At 44.0% G+C, this 19,123-nt stretch overlaps 1 protein-coding gene across 4 annotated transcripts in view; it reads left to right on the top strand.

The window, feature by feature from the left end:
• Positions 1 to 19,123, top strand: part of UTRN (utrophin) — a 1,374,288-nt gene that overhangs the window by 574,329 nt on the left and 780,836 nt on the right. For all 4 annotated transcript variants that reach the window (XM_069235249.1, XM_069235248.1, XM_069235247.1 and 1 more), the window contains exons 44-46: positions 7,919 to 8,069; positions 9,125 to 9,300; positions 10,400 to 10,532. In XM_069235249.1, the coding sequence (XP_069091350.1) occupies positions 7,919 to 8,069; positions 9,125 to 9,300; positions 10,400 to 10,532 (460 nt within the window). The remainder of the gene's footprint in view (positions 1 to 7,918; positions 8,070 to 9,124; positions 9,301 to 10,399; positions 10,533 to 19,123) is intronic.

Genomic DNA, 19,123 nt, shown 5'->3' with positions numbered 1-19,123 from the left:
TTCAAAGGAATACATTACCAATTCAAGGTGTTGCCATTCGGAATAACAACTGCACCAAGAGTATTCACAAAATGTCTAGCAGTAGTAGCAGCACATATCAGGAGACAACAAATACATGTGTTTCCTTACCTAGACGATTGGCTAATCAAGACCAACACAGTAAGAAAGTGCACAAACAACACCACATATGTCATACAAACCCTTCACAAACTGGGTTTCTCCATCAACTATACAAAGTCACACCTCGAACCGTGTCAGACACAACAATATCTAGGGGCAACCATCAACACATCAAAAGGAATTGCCACTCCAAGTCCACAAAGAGTTCAAGCATTCCACAAGGTAATAAGTGCTATGTTTCCAAACCAAAAGATACAAGCAAAATTTGTGTTAAAACTTCTAGGCATGATGTCATCATGCATAGCCATTGTCCCAAACGCAAGACTACACATGCGACCCTTACAACAGTGCCTAGCATCACAATGGTCACAAGCACAGGGTCAACTTCTAGATCTGGTGTTGGTAGACCCCCAAACATACCTCTCGCTTCTATGGTGGAACAGCAACAATTTAAACAAAGGGCGGACATTTCAGGACCCAGTGCCTCAATACGTTATAACAACAGATGCTTCCATGACAGGGTGGGGAGCACACCTCAATCACCACAGCATTCAAGGACAATGGGACGTACACCAAACAAAATTTCATATAAATTACCTAGAACTGTTAGCAGTATTTCTAGCGTTAAAAGCCTTTCAACCCATAATAACACACAAATACATTCTTGTCAAAACAGACAACATGACAACAATGTATTATTTAAACAAACAAGGAGGAACACACTCAACACAATTGTGTCTCCTAACACAAAAAATATGGCAGTGGGCGATTCACAACCACATTCGCCTAATAGCACAATTTATTCCAGGGATCCAAAACCAACTAGCAGACAACCTTTCGCGAGATCACCAACAAGTCCACGAATGGGAAATTCACCCCCAAGTTCTGAACAATTACTTTCAAATTTGGGGAACACCCCAGATAGATTTGTTCGCAACAAAAGAAAACGCAAAATGCCAAAACTTCGCATCCAGGTACCCACACCGCGAATCACAAGGCAATGCTCTATGGATGAGTTGGTCAGGGATATTTGCATACGCTTTTCCCCCTCTCCCTCTCCTTCCATATCTAGTAAACAAATTGAGTCAAAACCAACTCAAACTCATACTGATAGCACCCACATGGGCAAGACAACCTTGGTATACAACTCTACTAGACCTTTCACTAGTACCGCATGTCAAACTACCCAACAGACCAGATCTATTAACACAACACAAACAACAGATCAGGCATCCAAACCCAGCATCATTGAATCTAGCAATTTGGCTCCTGAAATCCTAGAATTCGGACACTTAGACCTCACACAAGAATGTATGGAGGTCATAAAACAAGCTAGAAAAGCTTCCACTAGACACTGCTATGCATCTAAGTGGAAAAGATTTGTTTGCTACTGCCATACCAATCAAATCCAACCATTGCATGCCTCTACAAAGGACATAGTGGGATACTTACTACATTTGCAAAAAGCAACCCTCGCTTTTTCATCTATAAAAATACACCTCGCAGCAATATCTGCTTACCTACAAACTACTCATTCATCGTCTCTATTTAGAATACCAGTTATTAAAGCATTCATGGAAGGGCTAAAAAGAATTATACCACCAAGAACACCACCAGTTCCTTCATGGAACCTTAACATCGTCTTAACAAGACTCATGGGTCCACCTTTTGAACCCATGCATTCCTGTGAAATGCAATATTTAACGTGGAAAGTCGCATTTCTCATTGCAATCACATCCCTCAGAAGAGTAAGTGAAATACAGGCATTTACCATACAAGAACCATTTATTCAAATACACAAAAATAAAATAGTTCTAAGAACAAATCCAAAATTTCTACCAAAAGTAATCTCACCATTCCATTTAAATCAAACAGTAGAATTACCAGTGTTCTTCCCACAGCCAGATTCCGTGGCTGAAAGGGCACTACATACATTAGACATCAAAAGAGCACTAATGTACTACATTGACAGAACAAAGTTAATCAGGAAAACAAAACAACTGTTCATAGCTTTTCAAAAACCACACATAGGAAATCCAATCTCTAAACAAGGCATTGCTAGATGGATAGTCAGATGTATTCAAACATGCTATCTTAAAGCCAAGAGAGAATTGCCTATTACACCAAAGGCACACTCAACCAGAAAGAAAGGTGCTACAATGGCCTTTCTAGGAAACATTCCTATGAGCGAAATATGTAAGGCTGCAACCTGGTCTACGCCTCATACATTTACTAAACACTACTGTGTAGATGTACTAAATGCACAACAAGCTACAGTGGGCCAAGCTGTACTAAGAACATTATTCCAAACTACTTCAACTCCTACAGGCTAAACCACCGCTTTTAGGGGAGGTAACTGCTTTATAGTCTATGCTCAACATGTGTATCTGCAGCAACATATGCCATCGAACTGAAAATGTCACTTACCCAGTGTACATCTGTTCGTGGCATTAGTCGCTGCAGATTCACATGTGCCCTCCCGCCTCCCCGGGAGGCCTGTAGCCGTTTAGAAGTAAATCTTAAATCTTAAACATTTGTACATTTGTAAATAATTATTATAAACTTTTTATGTACATACGTATTCACTCCATTGCATGGGCACTATTTATAGCAAACAACTCCAGCCTCACCCTCTGCGGGGAAAACAATCTAAGATGGAGTCGACGCCCATGCGCAATGGAGCCGAAGAGGGAGGAGTCCTTCGGTCCCGTGACCAAAAAAGACTTCTTCGAAGAAAAACAACTTGTAATACTCCGAGCCCAACACCAGGCAGCGGACTGTGCTCAACATGTGAATCTGCAGCGACTAATGCCACGAACAGATGTACACTGGGTAAGTGACATTTTCATTACATTCTTTATATTTGAACTGAATGATCAAATTAATCACGTACAGTTAAGATGGAGTTCTTTCTGTGCATATGCTTTTAATGTGGCGTTTCCTTCACACAATTTTATATTGCTGTGAGTTAATTAAAATGTGTTTTCATGGACATATCAATATTCCATTTTCGAGGAAAGACCGACAACTAGCACACTTAGGAGCCCATTCACAAAGGTATTTTGGAGTACATAATGTAGTTCTCCTTTAGTACTTTTTAGGGCACTTGTTATTTTTCTCCGAAGCATCTAAAATTGGAATATTCAGGTAATATTGATATACATTTCGAACTAATAGAAAGGCTTGTGCCCTCTTGGCACTTTTACTGATGGGGAATTGGAATTTTCAAGGCTCATTCACAGTCATTTAAGAGTACATAAGATTTTTCCTATAGTACTCCTTTGGTACTCATGAATGCTTTTTCTGAATCCTCCCGGTGTCTGTAAGAGACCGATTTTAAACGGGTGGTGGTGGCCAAGTATCAGTTTGGGAAGATTCTCTACTCTTTAGAAAATGAAATATTATCCTATTTATAAAGTATATAGCCATTATAAAGCAAAATGTGATGGTGAAAATTCTAAAACGATATTTAAATGTGAAGGTATTTAAAGGTAGTATCCTTAGCTTTATTCCTGTGAGCAGCAGATGAATACCTCACGGTGGTCTCAATTGAAGCACTGGTATGTGCCTACAAAAGTCATAGAAGATTTCCGTAATTTGAATGAAAGTATTTACATGCATAGTGATTTCAAACCTAAAGCAGAAATATGATCTGATAACGGAAATATGTCATGATCAAGAGTTTCCTGGTTATCTTTCTTCTGTGTTTTGCCTCTAAAATCACACTTCAACTAAGGTCGCTGTATACGAAAATAATTCTAAAAAGGGATGCTGCCTTATTGCGTCCTAACTCCAGTCTCTATTTATCACACCACATTGACTCTTTTGGCTAGTAGAAAGGACATAGTAGATTATGTCCATTTTCTTATATTTTTGCCAGATTATTGCAATTTATGAAGGGATTTCAGTATGACAGCAAAAGCAAAGTTGGTGGACCCTGCATATGGTAAACTGTGATACTGAGGCCTGTGTCCCATGTTGTCCAAGCATATGTGTTAACAGAATTCAGTGTTCAGGGGGTTCAAATGTTAGCTTCTTGGCGTGGATTCCATAATTTAGTGTTCCTTTATAGATATAACGTATGCTTATCCCCAAGCACAGATCACCCATTGGGAGAGAGGTGGCAACTATAAAGGAATGATCTGTACCTTTTAAGGCAGAGTTTTCCTCAGTTTGGTTTGCGACCCACTAGTGAGTCGTGAGCAGAATTTTGGTGGGTTGTGAAAGTTCATCTGATAAATGAAGGTGACTTGTCACATTTGCTGTGATTCAAAAGCAGGTGTCAAATATCAGGCTATGTCTTTTGTCAAATTGCTGCTTATATTTTTTATCACTGGGTTTGATGTTTACAAACTCCTCTCACTTTGGAGTCAGAGAAAGAAAAGTAAAGAGAATTATGTGATGATCTTGCTTGAGTAAATGTAAATACCTGTAAATGAACATTACACATTCAGCAGTTCGGAAAGCAAAAATGAAGCATGTTTTTTTGTTATTCTGAAGTGTGATGGAAACAATTATTTTAATACGGTCAGAACAAATCCAGACACTTTACTTGGTGATGCATAAATGACAAATATTCACTGAAACCTGATTTCAACACAGTAGCATTTGTGCTCAGTTTTATTTCTGTAAAACTGAATGTCTGTGCAAATGTAGTGGATATTTCAATGGAAAATATGCTGCCTGTAAATGACAGAGCGCCACCTCATGTCTGCCTCATATAAATTAAAGCAAAGTGAGTTGTGAAAGTTTGTCATGCTAAAAAGTGGGTCTTGGTTCTAAAACATTTGGGAAGAACTGCTCTATAGAATCATCCTTCCGTGTTTGAGCTCTTCATCTGATCTGACGTTGCTCTTGTAAGTATAGAGGAACATAAATACTGAGTGAGCGAGGGGAGAATCTTACTTACTGCCCATTCATAACGGTGAACTCTGTATGCTGATTACCAACTGGGGATCTTCATTTTGTTCTGAAAACAAAATGGACCAGGCATTCGTTTGTGGCTCCATCACAGAAAAAAAACTGTAACTGCCTTGTAGAAGGACTATCAAAGCAATGAATGAATCTCTGGCAGAGGAAGTAAGGTCTGCTTCTTGCATGGGAATGGAAAGGCAGTTTAGTCAATGAGAGACAGGGTGGCTAAAGTCGAAAGATGTACAGTGAAGGGAAAAGCGAAAGCTGAGAAAGGGGGGCAGGCACACAGGTCTGCTTACAAAGCATATCTTAAATTACAAACCAGCAAGGACAGAAGCCGTAGCATGTAATGGTACCAAAGCAGTGACCCAATATCCTTCCAGTATTCCTTGACAGGATGGCAGCAAGAAGTTATTACAGTCCTATCATCTCTTGCTGTCCATAGTACTAAACAGCCAATGCTTAATTGAACAGGACACTTGCTATTCCTAAGCAGAATGTTTGAGTGCACATGCGGTTCAAGCGCTAGGGAGGCAGAAATTCAAAAGCTCTCCCTCTGCAGCAGGGCACAGGGCCTTAGGGTCATGTACAGGGAAAGGAACATTGTTGAGAGTCTTGTAGACTCCTCTTGTGTCTTTAAAGTACTTTCTTTCTTGTTGGACCTCGGAAGTACACTTTCTCCTGCCACATATAGGAGTACATTAACAAGCATACCTATGGTGGAAAAGTACCTGCTAAGGTATATGAATACTTTTACACATTAAGGTTGGTAGCTGTACATGTACTTTTGTAAGTTGAACGACCCAGGAAAACCTAGTAACTCTTCACTAACCCTGAATTTCAACTTGCTATATTCACTAAGTGCTTCATGCCCATGACAGATACATGAATAGCTGTGGGAATCATGCCTGTGGACAGAAAGACTCCGCACTGCTTGCTTCCACCTCAAGGATAAATTGACTCTGCATGCACTGCCCCTCTAGAACCTTTCTGTAAAAGGAAACGCATTGAGTGCATTATCATTGCACTTTACCCCGCCATGCAACCTTTGCATGGAAAGCAACAAGACTGCCTTCATCCCAAGAGCAGGACCACCAGACCTACATGCTGCACGTGCCCCACGAACAGGTTCACATTGTCCTATACTGCACCCCATCAATGCAGCTCTCTGGACTAGACTCAATTGGAGTCTTCTTCGGCATTAGACTGCTTCCTTCAATAAAACAGTAATACATTACTGTATCTAGACTATAGTTTGCTTGTGCAACAGATGAGCATCACTTTTTCCAAAACTTTTGTAAGAATTTGAGAGCAGGGCCTACTTTCTGGAGCCCAAACTGTTCTTAGCAGAAGAGACTTCTTAAAGGTATCATGTGTCTCCCTTCTTGCTACAGTGCTGTGCATTACAAGTGGAAGTGGGCACATTACACTTTGTTACGTGTTGTGTGAGCATTCATGCAGATACATCCTCCTACAGTAGCAAAGTAAAATGTGCCTCTTCAACTTTAAATATGTTACAGAATAGCAAGGAGAGAAAAATATGTTGGTTGCCAAATGTTAACTTCCAGATGTTGAAGATGGAAAAATGTGACAGAAGTTACATGGGAAAAAATGTGGTTGGGCCTTCCTTTTATATTATTTTTTGCATTCATATTGTTGAATTAAACGCCTATGTTAATGCCATTTGTGAATTTTTACACCATAAAATGGCTGTGCCTATATGAGCAAAGCTTAATTGTATGTTTGTACAGAAATTCCCTGGTGCGTATACATGCCTTTGGCAATGCCACGATTTTTAGGGTCGAGCCTGAGTCGCATGCGCTCGCGTATGCGTTTCGCTAGCGAGACGCTTTAGGTATTAGAAAAGGGCTCGGAGCCCAGTCAATGTCACGTCAGTGTCTTTCATTGGCAAGTTGGCTTGCATGTTAGAATCCGCTTCTTTTGATTAGTGGAAGGCATGCATACGTCATGCCTTTTCCGTGGTTAGCCTTCCTCGAGCGCAGCGACCAAGTACAGAAAACATGCGAGGCTCGCTTGGGTTGTGGACTACTTTTTCTCTGTTTTCAGAGTGCGATCTCGCTGGGCAGAAGTCCACTTGCACTTTTGCCGGTTACGTTCTGAATTGCACTTTGTGTGAACTGTACAGCGCGATCGCACTGTTTTTAACTTTTAATGCAGGAAAAGTCCCGTTGGGAGTTTACAACTGTGAACAGCTGTTACTCCGACAAATGCGAGACCTTAGTGCATTGCAAATGCTTGTTGGTGTTGGTGATGTGTGAGAGTGATCAGTGGTCTGTTTGTATCTTGTCCCTTGCTAGCTCGTTTGACAGCTCTGCAGCACCACTTTATTGTACTTTGGAATACTCACAAATATATGAACAGCAATTAAAGCAATGGCTGGAGAACGGTAAGGTGTTTCCCTCATGCACAACACAAAAGAATTTACCTACCTCTGCCCACAAACACCTACATTTGGATAACGTGGCCTGTCATAAACAGGCAAAACTACACGTCTCACCATCAATTGGCTCTTCTCTGGGGTGCTCCTGTATGTAACGTACACTTCAACCTATCAGTAGCTTCAGAGGGCTGTCTCCTTAATTCTTTTCCAACCATGGTCTGTGTTGCTTTTTTATGTTTATTATATGTTGTGTTTCCAAGAGCTGTGCAATACTTTAGCCAGTGGAATTTTCGTTCTTGCAGTTCGTTGACTTTACTAGTAGGGTGTGTGACCGTCTGCTTCTTTAGCGATGCTAAACAAAGCACTATCGTTCACATTTAGAAGCGTAATCTGCACAACTGTCGATTTGTGTTTATTTGGTCTTATTTGTCTTATTGTGTGAACCAGACTTACAGACTGTATCATATTTCTATTTCCCATCAGTGGCTCAGATAAGGCAATTGAAGAGTGGAGACAGTTTCATTGCGATCTGAATGATCTCACCCAGTGGGTGACGGAGACAGAGCGGTTGCTGCGTGAAAGCCATTCACCGGATGGTGGCCTGGATGTGGAGAAGGCTAGGATGCATCAGCAGGTGAGTGGAGATCCTTCAGGTTGCAGAAAACCTGAGTGCTGGGGTGTCTTAGTGCATGATTAATTAGAGTTTCTCCAGTTTAGCAAGTTAAAGCGTGTGTACTTTATGCTTTCTACCTGTAAGTTCAAAGGCATCTTTATCCTGTTTCAGAGTGCTTCCGTGAAACCTGGATTTGTTTTCTATGGAAGCTTTTGCTCCCAGTGCTTCGATATCTTCTGTGTTTCTGTTTGAGAAGGACCATTACGTCTTTACATATTTTCTGTCAAATTACATGCATTATGTATATTGTATGTACGAGCATACTACTGGGTGTTGTTATCTTAAAATGCAGTAGTTTGGAAAAAGCAGTGATGTTCACAAAGTGTGTGCTATGTTTTTATTGACCTCTGAAAATAGTTTTTACTGTTGTAGTAACAACGTGCTTTCTAAATAAACAAACTGGCACGCGTTCGGAAACCATTTTTCTAACATTCGTTTGTTTCCTAATGAAGAGCTGTGCCTTGTGGTAGGGTGAAACATTACTGGTGTTAGTCTGTCCCTGGTATTGGTATCTTCTCATAAAACTAATCAGACTGATTGTGCAGGACGTGTGGGTTGCGGATTTTTGAGCAATTAGTTTCTAACTGTGGTTCCATGCAATTGTAAGTTCGTTTTAGATACTGGTGGGTGTTTTAGAATCCTATACCATTAAGAATGTTTCCACTTTGAGTATTTTGTATGTGAATGACTGCACCGTTGAAAACTAGTACATATTTGAGAATAGCTCTCTATGTGCTCTATTTATTTTAGTTTATTATTCAAATCGGAGGTCAAGCCTAGGACATCCTGGTGTTCAAGATCCAAATTCATGATACATTATACTTTTTTGGCACACATTAAGCTGTGTTTCTTACTAGAAATATCGTCTTCTGGTAGCATTGCATTTTGATTGTTGTACTCTATTCTGTTGATCTTATTTCAGAGGCACAACTGTTTTTTTGGAGCTACAGAGCACAGTTTCATGGCTCTACTATCATGGCCACTAATGATAGCACAATTGTATCTCATTCTGGCAGGATCTGGAGGAAGGATTGAGCAGCCACCAGCCTTGCTTTTTCAACCTGAACCGGACTGGAGAGCTAATCCTACAGAAACTCTCCAGCACTGATGGAAGCTTCCTGCAGGAGAAGCTGAATGCCTTGAACAAGAGGTGGCAGGCAATCTCTGCCGATGTCTGCGATAGACAGCAGAGGTAATGTTCCCGAGTCCGATGTAGAACATCCGTTTATGAAACAAGATACTTAAATCCACAAAATGTGAGCTTTTAAATCCTTGCTCTCTGCTCTTCTGTTGACTCTCCACTTACCTCAACAAACTGTGTTAGATTCTTCAATACATAACTGAAATCTATTGGTTCTAGTACAAGTGAACATGAACAGATTCAATCATGTTTGTCCATGTCCTCCTCCTTGCTACCCTGGGTATTTTTCTGAACCATTGCCAGTCTGAATGTCAACTACGTCTTTATATATAGAATGATAGGTGGATAACTGGGAGTTACGGGGATATTTTAAACTGAGAGGTTATGAGTGACATCAAATAGACAACGCCGGAGACACTCAGAACTCTGAGCTGACAAACATCCCTGTAACTCAGGTAGCCATCTATAAGTCTATCTTCTATATACTCCCCCTGATCATCAGTCCGTGCTTATAACTGGTGGAGGCAAAGGAGTAATGGAGGAGCCATTACTAGTGGGCTCTTCTCTCTGTCCCAAATGTGGAAATAAATCTCACCTTACTGACCTCTATCACCTTCCCTGCATTCTTTCCACTTCTGATGCTGTGCTTTCAGTCAATGCAAACATGCAGCGCAGCACTGACAGGCATTGTGAAGGATTGTGTATGATATTAAACTCAGAAAAACTATCTTGCGCAGGGTTGCCGGTCCATGGTCCGGATTTAACTTGAAGTGCAGTTGTCTTTGAATGGCCAGTGACTAACTGACAGTTACACTTATCTGCAGCTCAGCTGCTCATCGTAAGTGGCCAGCCATGGATGTCCAAATCTGGTAATCTGCATCTCCCAAACATGGATACCCCTGCTTGTGTCTGATATGTTTGGAAGGCACCTTGAGACAGTGCAAAGTGGACTGTTTAGCAATCACTTGTTATTTGAAGGCATGTAGTCTCGATATATACAGCAACCGTTGTTTGACTTGTCATAGGCGCATCTGTTCAAGAAGTAAATTGTCTAGATCCACATAACATTATTGACACTGTGAAATTGCCACTGGATAAGACTGTCTTATTTGTTTTGTTGAAATATATTTTTGAATTCTCCCTCTACTAGGATGAAGGTAAAAAGCCCACAATTAGTTGAGTACAAGAAGAAGCTTGATGAGTTTAGCATCTGGTTAGAGAAGGCTGAATATGCTTCTAGGTCAGGACCCGCTTATGATGACAAACAGCTTGAAGAGCTGAAGGTAAATGGCACAACACTCACTTTGTATTTTAATGAATGCATAGTTCGGATTGTACACACCATGGAATGCATATTTACACACATTTTAAAACCAAAACTGATTAAGTTGTTTTTATTTAGGCAATCTTTCACTTCCTCTCTCTCTCTCTCTCTCTCTCTCTCTCTCTCTCTCTCTCTCTCTCTCTCTCTCTCACACGAGTCAAGCAAATTAATATATTCAGAGTGGACGCCAGTCTAATTGTAATGATTTCAATAAGTTCTCTGTGCACAATAGTACAATTTCCGAAAAGGATCTGTTTTAGAAACGAAAAGCTTTGTTTGTTCTTAATATACATTGGGAAAGCTTTCTCATCCCTAAGTTGGTGGGCCAGGGACCTCTAAAAAAGAAACGAGAGACTTTTCAATAAATGTTTTGAAACTTATGGTTTGAAAAATAATTATTTGTGCACATATTGCCAGGTGATAATGAAGGTAATTCTAACTGTTTTTAAAACAGTTTGAACTTTTATCACTAAATTGTGCAGGCAAAGTTAGGACCAGTTGACTCAACCTCAACTGAGAAATGTTGCTTGCAGTTTTATTTTCTATGTAATCTTGAACATCCAAACATAACAGAAATAGTACTTAAAATAGGTAAAACATGTTTGCTAAGTTAGAATATTCTTCTGCATTAAGTGTGTGGGTGTTTAGTGTGTGTATATTCATGTTTCTGTGTTTGTGCTCTCTTGTCCAGAGATTTGCAGTGATAGGCATCTTTCTCTGATGTGAATCTTTAGGCACAGATTGTTTTATTCTCATAAACAAGGTTGCTGCTAACAGTGTTTCTTAAAAGGTGAGATATCATTTTATAGAATACTTGTCGTGAATGGATGTGTTAGAATTTAATTAAAAGTTATTTTTCAACATAAACTTGGTTGAATGTGATGACGGGTGCCACAAGGCGGAGCAGGTCCTCCAACCTCTTCTCCCCCTTGTGCCTCCTTTCATGGCAGGCTTTTTAAACTGTCACTAGTTACCTAAGCATGCTCTTGATATTTTCTATCTGTTAATTACAAATGGGATCTACTGTCTTGGTTGAAAGACAGTTCAGCTGCCGATATTGCTTTGGCCATTCCCCTAGACTTCTCAATCAAACACTTTGACAAAAATGACAAGAACAAGGGTGGGGTGGCTATTATACACTGGACTGCTTACTTCTGCACTGTTAAAAAATAACTAACTTTAATAACATTGAGAGCACATCATTCAACATTATCCTAGCCCCTACCTTTGCAGAGGACTGGGGATCCCCAAAAGTATAAATTTCCGTGGTTGAACAGACCTCAACCATTTTTTGGTCTCATTCTATCATTTTATGTCAGGGACAAAAAACTGTATCTTATTTGGGAAACGACCTTAAGGCCGACTCCCGAACAACGAAGTCCTAGTTAACGAAAGCGGAACACCGCTTTCCTTAACCACGACTTAGTTATTTTGTGCCTTAACCACGCATGTGCTGAACAACGCACATGTGTGGTTAAGGCACAAAGAAGGGAGTCGGCTGAGGAGGACGACGCGACTAGGTGACGATTCAGGTAAGTGGGGGGTTGGGGTTTAAGTTTTAGGGCCGGGGGTGGGGGGTCGGGGTATTTTCTGTTTTAGGGGTGGGGGGTCGGGGTTTAAGTTTTAGGGCCGCGGGTGGGGGGTCGGGGTATTTTCTGGTTTAGGGGCGGGGTGGGGGTTGGGGTTTTAGGTTTTAGGGGTGGTTTGAGGGTCGGGTAATTTTAGGGGCGGGGTGGGGGGTTGGGGGGTTTAGGTTTAGGGGCAGGGTGGGGGGCTCGGAGTAGTTTTAGGGGTGGGGGTTGGGGTACTTTAGGTTTCAGGGATGGGGTGGGGGTTGGGGTTGTTTTAGGTTTTGGGGGTAGGGTGGGGGTCAGTTTTAGGGGCGGGGTGGGGGGTTGGGGTTTTAGGTTTTAGGGGTGGGTTGGGGGTCGGGTAATTTTAGGGGCGGGGTGGGGGGTGGGGGGGTTTAGGTTTAGGGGCAGGGTGGGGGCCTCGGAGTAGTTTTAGGGGTGGGGGTTGGGGTCATTTAGGTTTCAGGTTTAGGGCCGGGGGTGGTGGGGTCGGGGTATTTTCTGGTTTAGGGGTGGGGGTTGGGGTTTTAGGTTTTAGGGGTGGGGGTCGGGTAATTTTAGGGGCGGGGTGGGGGTTGGGGGGGTTGAGGTTTAGGGGCAGGGTGGGGGGCTCGGAGTAGTTTTAAGGGTGGGGGTTGGGGTACTTTAGGTTTCAGGGATGGGGTGGGGGTTGTTTTAGGTTTTGGGGGTAGGGTGGGGGTCAGTTTTAGGGGCGGGGTGGGGGGTTGGGGTTTTAGGTTTTAGGGGTGGGTTGGGGGGGTCGGGTAATTTTAGGGGCAGGGTGGGGGGCTCTGGGTAGTTTTAGTGGTGGGGGTTGGGGTTGTTTTAGGTTTTGGGGGTAGGGTGGGGGTCAGTTTTAGGGGCGGGCGTGGGTAGTTTTAGGGGCAAGGGTGGGGGGTTGGTGTGGTTTTAGGGGGGGGTCGCGGTAATTTTTAGGGGTGGGGGGGGGGCCAGGGGGGACGCATGCAGGAACAATGGATGCCTATCACTAATGCCTTTACAACGAAAAATCGTTGTTAAGGCATTCATGGTAAAGGCATTAGTGGTAACAATGAGGTCGTTGTTCCGACCTCGTTGTTCTGGAATTTGTTGCTCCGGCAGGCGTCGTTACGACATACAACCTCTTATTTTTCCTTCTTGGGTACATTTTTTCAAAATTCGGAATCACTTCACCTACTACTGCAGGATATATCCTGCCCATAGAACATGCCTACTAGCTGTGATGACCAACTCTGTGCTGCTTGAGATAGGGACATCATAGTTGGTGTCATGGCTTTTCTGCCAGTCTCCTTCACAAGGTTCAATAGAAGCTTACAGTTGCCACTCAATACCTTTTGTGCATTTCAACATGTGGACTTGTCCTGTGAGGAGGCTATGTTATCTGTCAGCAGCCAAGCTGAGGAATGCTCTTCCACTCTCTTTGAAAAAACATAATCAGACTTCGTTTAATCTTAGGGTAAAATGTTCCCATTCCAGTAAGCCAGTCCTACTGTTTGTTAATGACGCCAGTTCTGTTGATACTTCTACCTACAGATTCCTCACCTCATGCATCCTCCCGGGCGACCAGACTGAATCCATAAATATGTAATGGTTGTCCTGTGCTAGCAGGTGATGCCATGGCTCCATGTAAACTGCAACTCTTCCCCAAATGTGACACCAGGGAGCCATACATTGCACTGCCTGGTGTGCTGACGTCATTTCCTTTTTATCCACATTTTCAACAGAGGTCCGGAAGGCACTTTTTTGATTTTTCATATACACTCTTTTGGCAGTGCTCTGAGTTTATTCTCCCATTTGTATCTAGTTTTGTTGCAGACTTCCTACTTGATCTATCCCCTCATCTTTAGCTACCAGTGAGCTTTTAACTGTCTTTGAATGATCGAACTCCCAAGCAGGCCAGTGGATCTGTTGGCCCTCCAGATCTCACAACTGGTCTGGCTCTAGGAATGATTCTGTGATGGCACCGCAGTTTGGGCCGGTCTTGTCTGAGGCACCATTCTCTCACTTTGGCTTGACATTGTCTTCAGGCTTAGCTCCTTCCCAACTGGGTAGAGGTCCCATTTCAGAAGAATAAAAGGGAGATTGTGCATACTGTTCTGTCTTTTCTAAATCACGTGCTGATTCCATTAAGGAGGCAGCATTCACCCAGGCTTTGTGGGTGATGTGTTGCCTTACTTTGATCTCCTCTGATATGCCTAGCCCCAAGGTCCCGTTCAGACCTTTAAGCCTTTCATCTGCCGGTGGCCCCTACCCTGGCATCAGTTTACCTCACTGCTCTGGTCCCCAGTAGTAGTACCTCAAAGTCTCAGGTTCCACTGCCAGAGGTTATTTGGCTTTCCTACTAGCACCGGTGGCATGATTTGCAGGGTCCTCAGCTCCACCTCCTCCCATTACTCAGTGATGGGAGACTGCTCTGATTGATGATAACCATTCAGTCTAGATTTGTGTGGCTTATGAGCAGTCTTTAGACATGCTGCCTAGATTTCAGGACTCTGAATATTCTATTGACTCAGTTACAGACTTTGAGGCTTTACTCATCAAAGTGTCTTTCTGCTGCTGCTGTTCAACTTGGATTTACATTTTGCTAGTGGTTTGATCTCTGAGTGAGAGTTTTATTGGAGTAGGTTTCTTGACGGAACTCTTAGTCATATTCATACTCGTTGGACTCCTTGGTTTCCCTGCTTAGGTGTGCTAAGGGTCTGTGTTGGAATGATCTAAGGTAGGCCTTCTTCAGCTCCATCTGTGACAAACAGAGATGCTTTCCCTTTTTGGTCCTGTTTGGCACTTGCTTTGCTTCTTCCTCCTGTGCTGGAGGAGTGTAAGTGTGTTGGTGTTTGGGGAGAAAGGTGGTGTTGTCGGGTGCCTCACCCTACTGCGTTGTAATGTAATGTGCTTATTACTCCCATGGGTTGTCCCTTTAGGTGATGGCAGAGACGACGGTTCTGTACATACTAGTTCATGTAAATGGACTCTGTGTGTGAGTGATTTGTGATGGGTTTCACAACATTAGACAACTTCTCCATTCCGTCTCTGATTCAGTGATCTTTGTCAGCAGGCCCATGTATTCATCTGTGTCCCATCCTCGCTTTGTCCATTTGTGCCTCTCAGAAGTCCAAGGAAGATTGAAGCTGCCCTATTGAATTCACCCTTTCGTGGATTTTCCCTTTTTGGTGCAGGTTCTAGAGTTGTTGGCTTCAGGAAGTGACTCCAGTTCTTCTTCAGAGTAATCCCTCCTGCTTGTCGACTCTTTGAGCAATTTGGGCTTTCTGAGGGTTACTTGGGGGCCCAGCCCTATGAGGGGGAACCAGTGTGTAGGGTAGGTTCGGCCTAGTTCACCTTCTGCCCTCCCACCTTAGTATTTCCACCTTCATTGGTCTTTAGGGTTTGCCTGTTTTGGCATGTGAGGTAGGCTGTTGCTTTCTGTTTTTTTGTTGCACTGTTTCACTGGTATTTTGTGGTGTAACCCATGGCAGATTGAATGTGTGATTCCTCTGTCTTCGGTGGTCGCAAGGCAGCTGGCTCTGGTGCTGCTTGATTTCACCAACCAGTTTACCTTGTGGATTGTGTATCAGTCTTCTGTTCTTGCTGTCCCCTGTTATTCATTTTTGCTGGGAATTCTGTGTTCTTGCCTGTATCTGCCTTCCATCCGGGGTTAGTTGTCCTTTGGTATTGATAACTCTTTCATTGTATGTGTGGACAGCCAGGACATCTGCTTCTGGGATCACCTTGTATTGAATGGACTTCTTGTCTCTCCTTTAACTTCATGGTTTGCCAGAGTTTGTGTGCCATTGGTACTTCATGTCCACTGGTCCCTGTTTCTCACCTCATGTGGGTTGCTTAGTGCCAGGCAGTTAAGGTGCCATCCTCTCTTAAATAGTAGAGATTTGATATTGCCTTGCTGAGTCTGTGATTGTTGCTATTTTTCCTTGTTCTAGTGAAAAAGGTGATGTGAATAGGGTGCATTTTAACGGGGGGATGGATGACCTTGTACCCTTCCTTCAGGATGCTTTTTGTTTGAGCCTATTGCGAGCCTTTGGTACCACTGCCCCTTACTGGCTATAGCAGATAAATGAACATTGCTCCTTAATACAATAATATCGACAAGCAATAGTTGAAACTGAGTGGCATTTTTAATCAAAACATACAGTAAAAATAAACTCTGATGTGGGTGCCGGTGACAAACATGCTTGGTGCTTTCCTAAGTGTGATAAATGTGTGATGAAGGTGATTAGTGTGTATATCATATACCACAGAAAAGCACGGCCCATTAAATTATAATGCGCAGTGTATCTGATGGAGATTTCTAGTTGCAAATTCCTTACCTTTGAATTTCCCCAGGGCATCTGTCTGGATCTGGAGTTTTTTCTTGAACAGTACCCCGGCACGCCTTTAGGCGGCGTTGATCGGCTCAGCGTCCTTTGTCAGTTTCGTCTGAGCTGGATATAACACTGTGGGTCCTATATAGGTGCCACTCCAGTGCATTAATGGCAGTTTTTTTCTTTCTGCGCCAGCCAGCACTGATCCGAAGAGAGCTACCACTCAGTCAATTCTTGATTGTTTTTTCTCAACTTTTTTCGAGTTATTTAACTCCTGGTGCATTGACTATGTCATGGAGGTAGACTGGGTTCACCCCCGTGGATCCTGTCATCGGGAGATGTCTGACACGCAACCGCACCTTGTGTGTTTTTGGTGCCTGAAGTGCGACCACAATGCAAAGTGGTGCTCCAAGTTTAAGGCCATGTATCCAAAGGCTTTGAGGGAGCAGTCCCTGAAGCTGATGGCGGCCCGATGCTCGACTCCACGCAAGTTGAGGTCCTGGTCGAGAGGAAGGTCCCGGGAGCGGTCGCAGAGTCCTCCATCATCATCGTCCCACTTCATGTCCTCTGGACGATGGGTAAGTCAAGGGCACAAAAAAAAGAGGAAGAATTGAAGCGTTCTTTGACTTCTCTAGCGGTCTGTTGGCCGCTGAGCCGAGGAAGCTTCAGTGCTCTAGGCCTCGTTCCGAGGAGCGTATGCCTGGGCTGACTCCACCCTCCCAGTTTCTGGGAGCTGAAGCGACTCCTACCAAACTTCATGAATTTTATGAGCTTATACGCCTCATTGTTGGACAGCCCGACTCCTGTGGAGCGCCTTCGGGCTCTGTGGAGTCGAAAGGTGTCCCTTTGGGTTCTGTGCTGGAGACTTCAGCCTCGACACCGAGGGGCACCCAGGGATCCGATTCCAGACCGGCATCGCCTGCACCCATGGGCGGCACCATCCCCATTCTCATTGCTGACTCTGACACAGTGCTGGGTGGGAGTTGTATGACGCCTGCAGTAGCTCTGCCTCCTATGTCGGATCCCGAGCCCTTTTCTTATGAGCTGGGTCATGGAGGGGGATTGGGGGAGGTCCCTGGACCCTTTACAATACCAGCTCAAGGAAGAGCAACCTGAGGACTGGCATACAGACTTTGGTGAGGCCAGCAGACGGATACTTATCCAGATACTGGCAAGCTTTCTCCCCCTACCATGGCTATGGAGGAGGGAGCTTCATATTCAATTGTGCTGTGAAGAGCAACCAAGGTCCTGAAACCTGATCTGCCTTTGGTGACAGTCAGGACTAACCTCCTGACAGAGGTGCTTCAACCTGGAGCTTCATCCTCTGAACCCCTGCTCCTGTTTATTGAAGGCCTTACGGATGTCCTACTGGGTCACTGGTCCAAACCCAGCACAGGTACTCCTGTGAACATGACAATTGCCTGCCGCCATTGCCCCAATCTGGGCAACCCAAGTTTTCTGACGCAACACCCCACATCTGAGAGCTTGGTTGTCCAAGCCTCCACCTCCCAGGGCGCGTTCCCTTCTGCACCCCACATAGGGAATCCAAGAGGCTGGACACACTTGGGAAGAAGATGTTTTCTTCCACCAGCCTTGCATTGGGTTCTGTGAACACACTGCATGCCTTTTGGGATGTTATTCCCATATGCTGGGGGATACAGTTGCCCAAGTGCTGCCACAGGCCCTGGAGGAGGCATGGGCTGTACTCTATCAAGTAGTTGCTCATGGGAGAGATGCAGGAAAGTAAACGATCTGATGTGGATTGGACATGACCAACTCATTGGGCATAGCGATTTCATTGCTGGTGGTCCTGAGGCACCACGTCTGATTGAGGATGTCTGACTTTTTGGGGGATGCCCAAGCCAATCTGTTGGACATGACCTTTGATCGCACTTGCCTCTTTGGAGACAAGTCAGACTCTGCGCTTCAAGGATTCTTGTGCTAGGGCCTGGTCCTTGGGCCTTGTGGCTGCTTCTCGTCCCCATCAGTCTGCCTTTCACCTCTTTTGTGGGTATGGGAGGGGTGGGGCGCCCACCCGTGTCTGCCACCTTGCTGCGCATGATGCCCAGCCTCTGCTTGGCCGGGGACATGGGATCCACCGACCTTGTGGATCAGGGAGCCAGCGGTCTGACCAGTCCACCGCCCCTCCTCTGCATCTGTCTGCAAACCTTCCTAGTCTGACTCTTCCCCACCAGGGAACAGTTGGAGCAGGATACACCATCACCTGCTCTGCTGGCAAGCCTTCACATCAGACAGGTGGGTTTTGCAGATGGTCTGAAGGGGCTACTCCCTCTCCTTCTGGACTACCCCTCCATACATGCCACCATACTACGATTGGATGACAGAGGATAACTTGGCACTTCTCTGAGAGGATGTTATGGCTCTCTTGGCCAAGGGAGCCATAGAGAGGGTCCCTGTGCCAGAAGTAGGTAGTGGTTGCTATTCCTGCTACTTTCTGGTGCCCAAAAAGAACAAGGGCCTTCGTCCTATCCTAGACCTCCAGTCCCTCAATTCTCTTCATCAAGACTGAGAAGTTCAAAATATGCACTCTGGCTCAGGTTCTATCTGTCCTAGACCCAGGAGACTGGATGGTAGCATTGGACTTGCAGGACACTTATTTCCATATTCCCGTCCTGCCTGCCCGCAGGCGTTACTTGTGGTTC

Source organism: Pleurodeles waltl, chromosome 5 (assembly GCF_031143425.1).
Source record: "Pleurodeles waltl isolate 20211129_DDA chromosome 5, aPleWal1.hap1.20221129, whole genome shotgun sequence".
NCBI classification, from domain to species: Eukaryota; Metazoa; Chordata; class Amphibia; order Caudata; family Salamandridae; genus Pleurodeles; species Pleurodeles waltl.
Note: the sequence above shows the minus strand (reverse complement) of the source record. Positions and strands in the feature narration are given on the sequence as shown.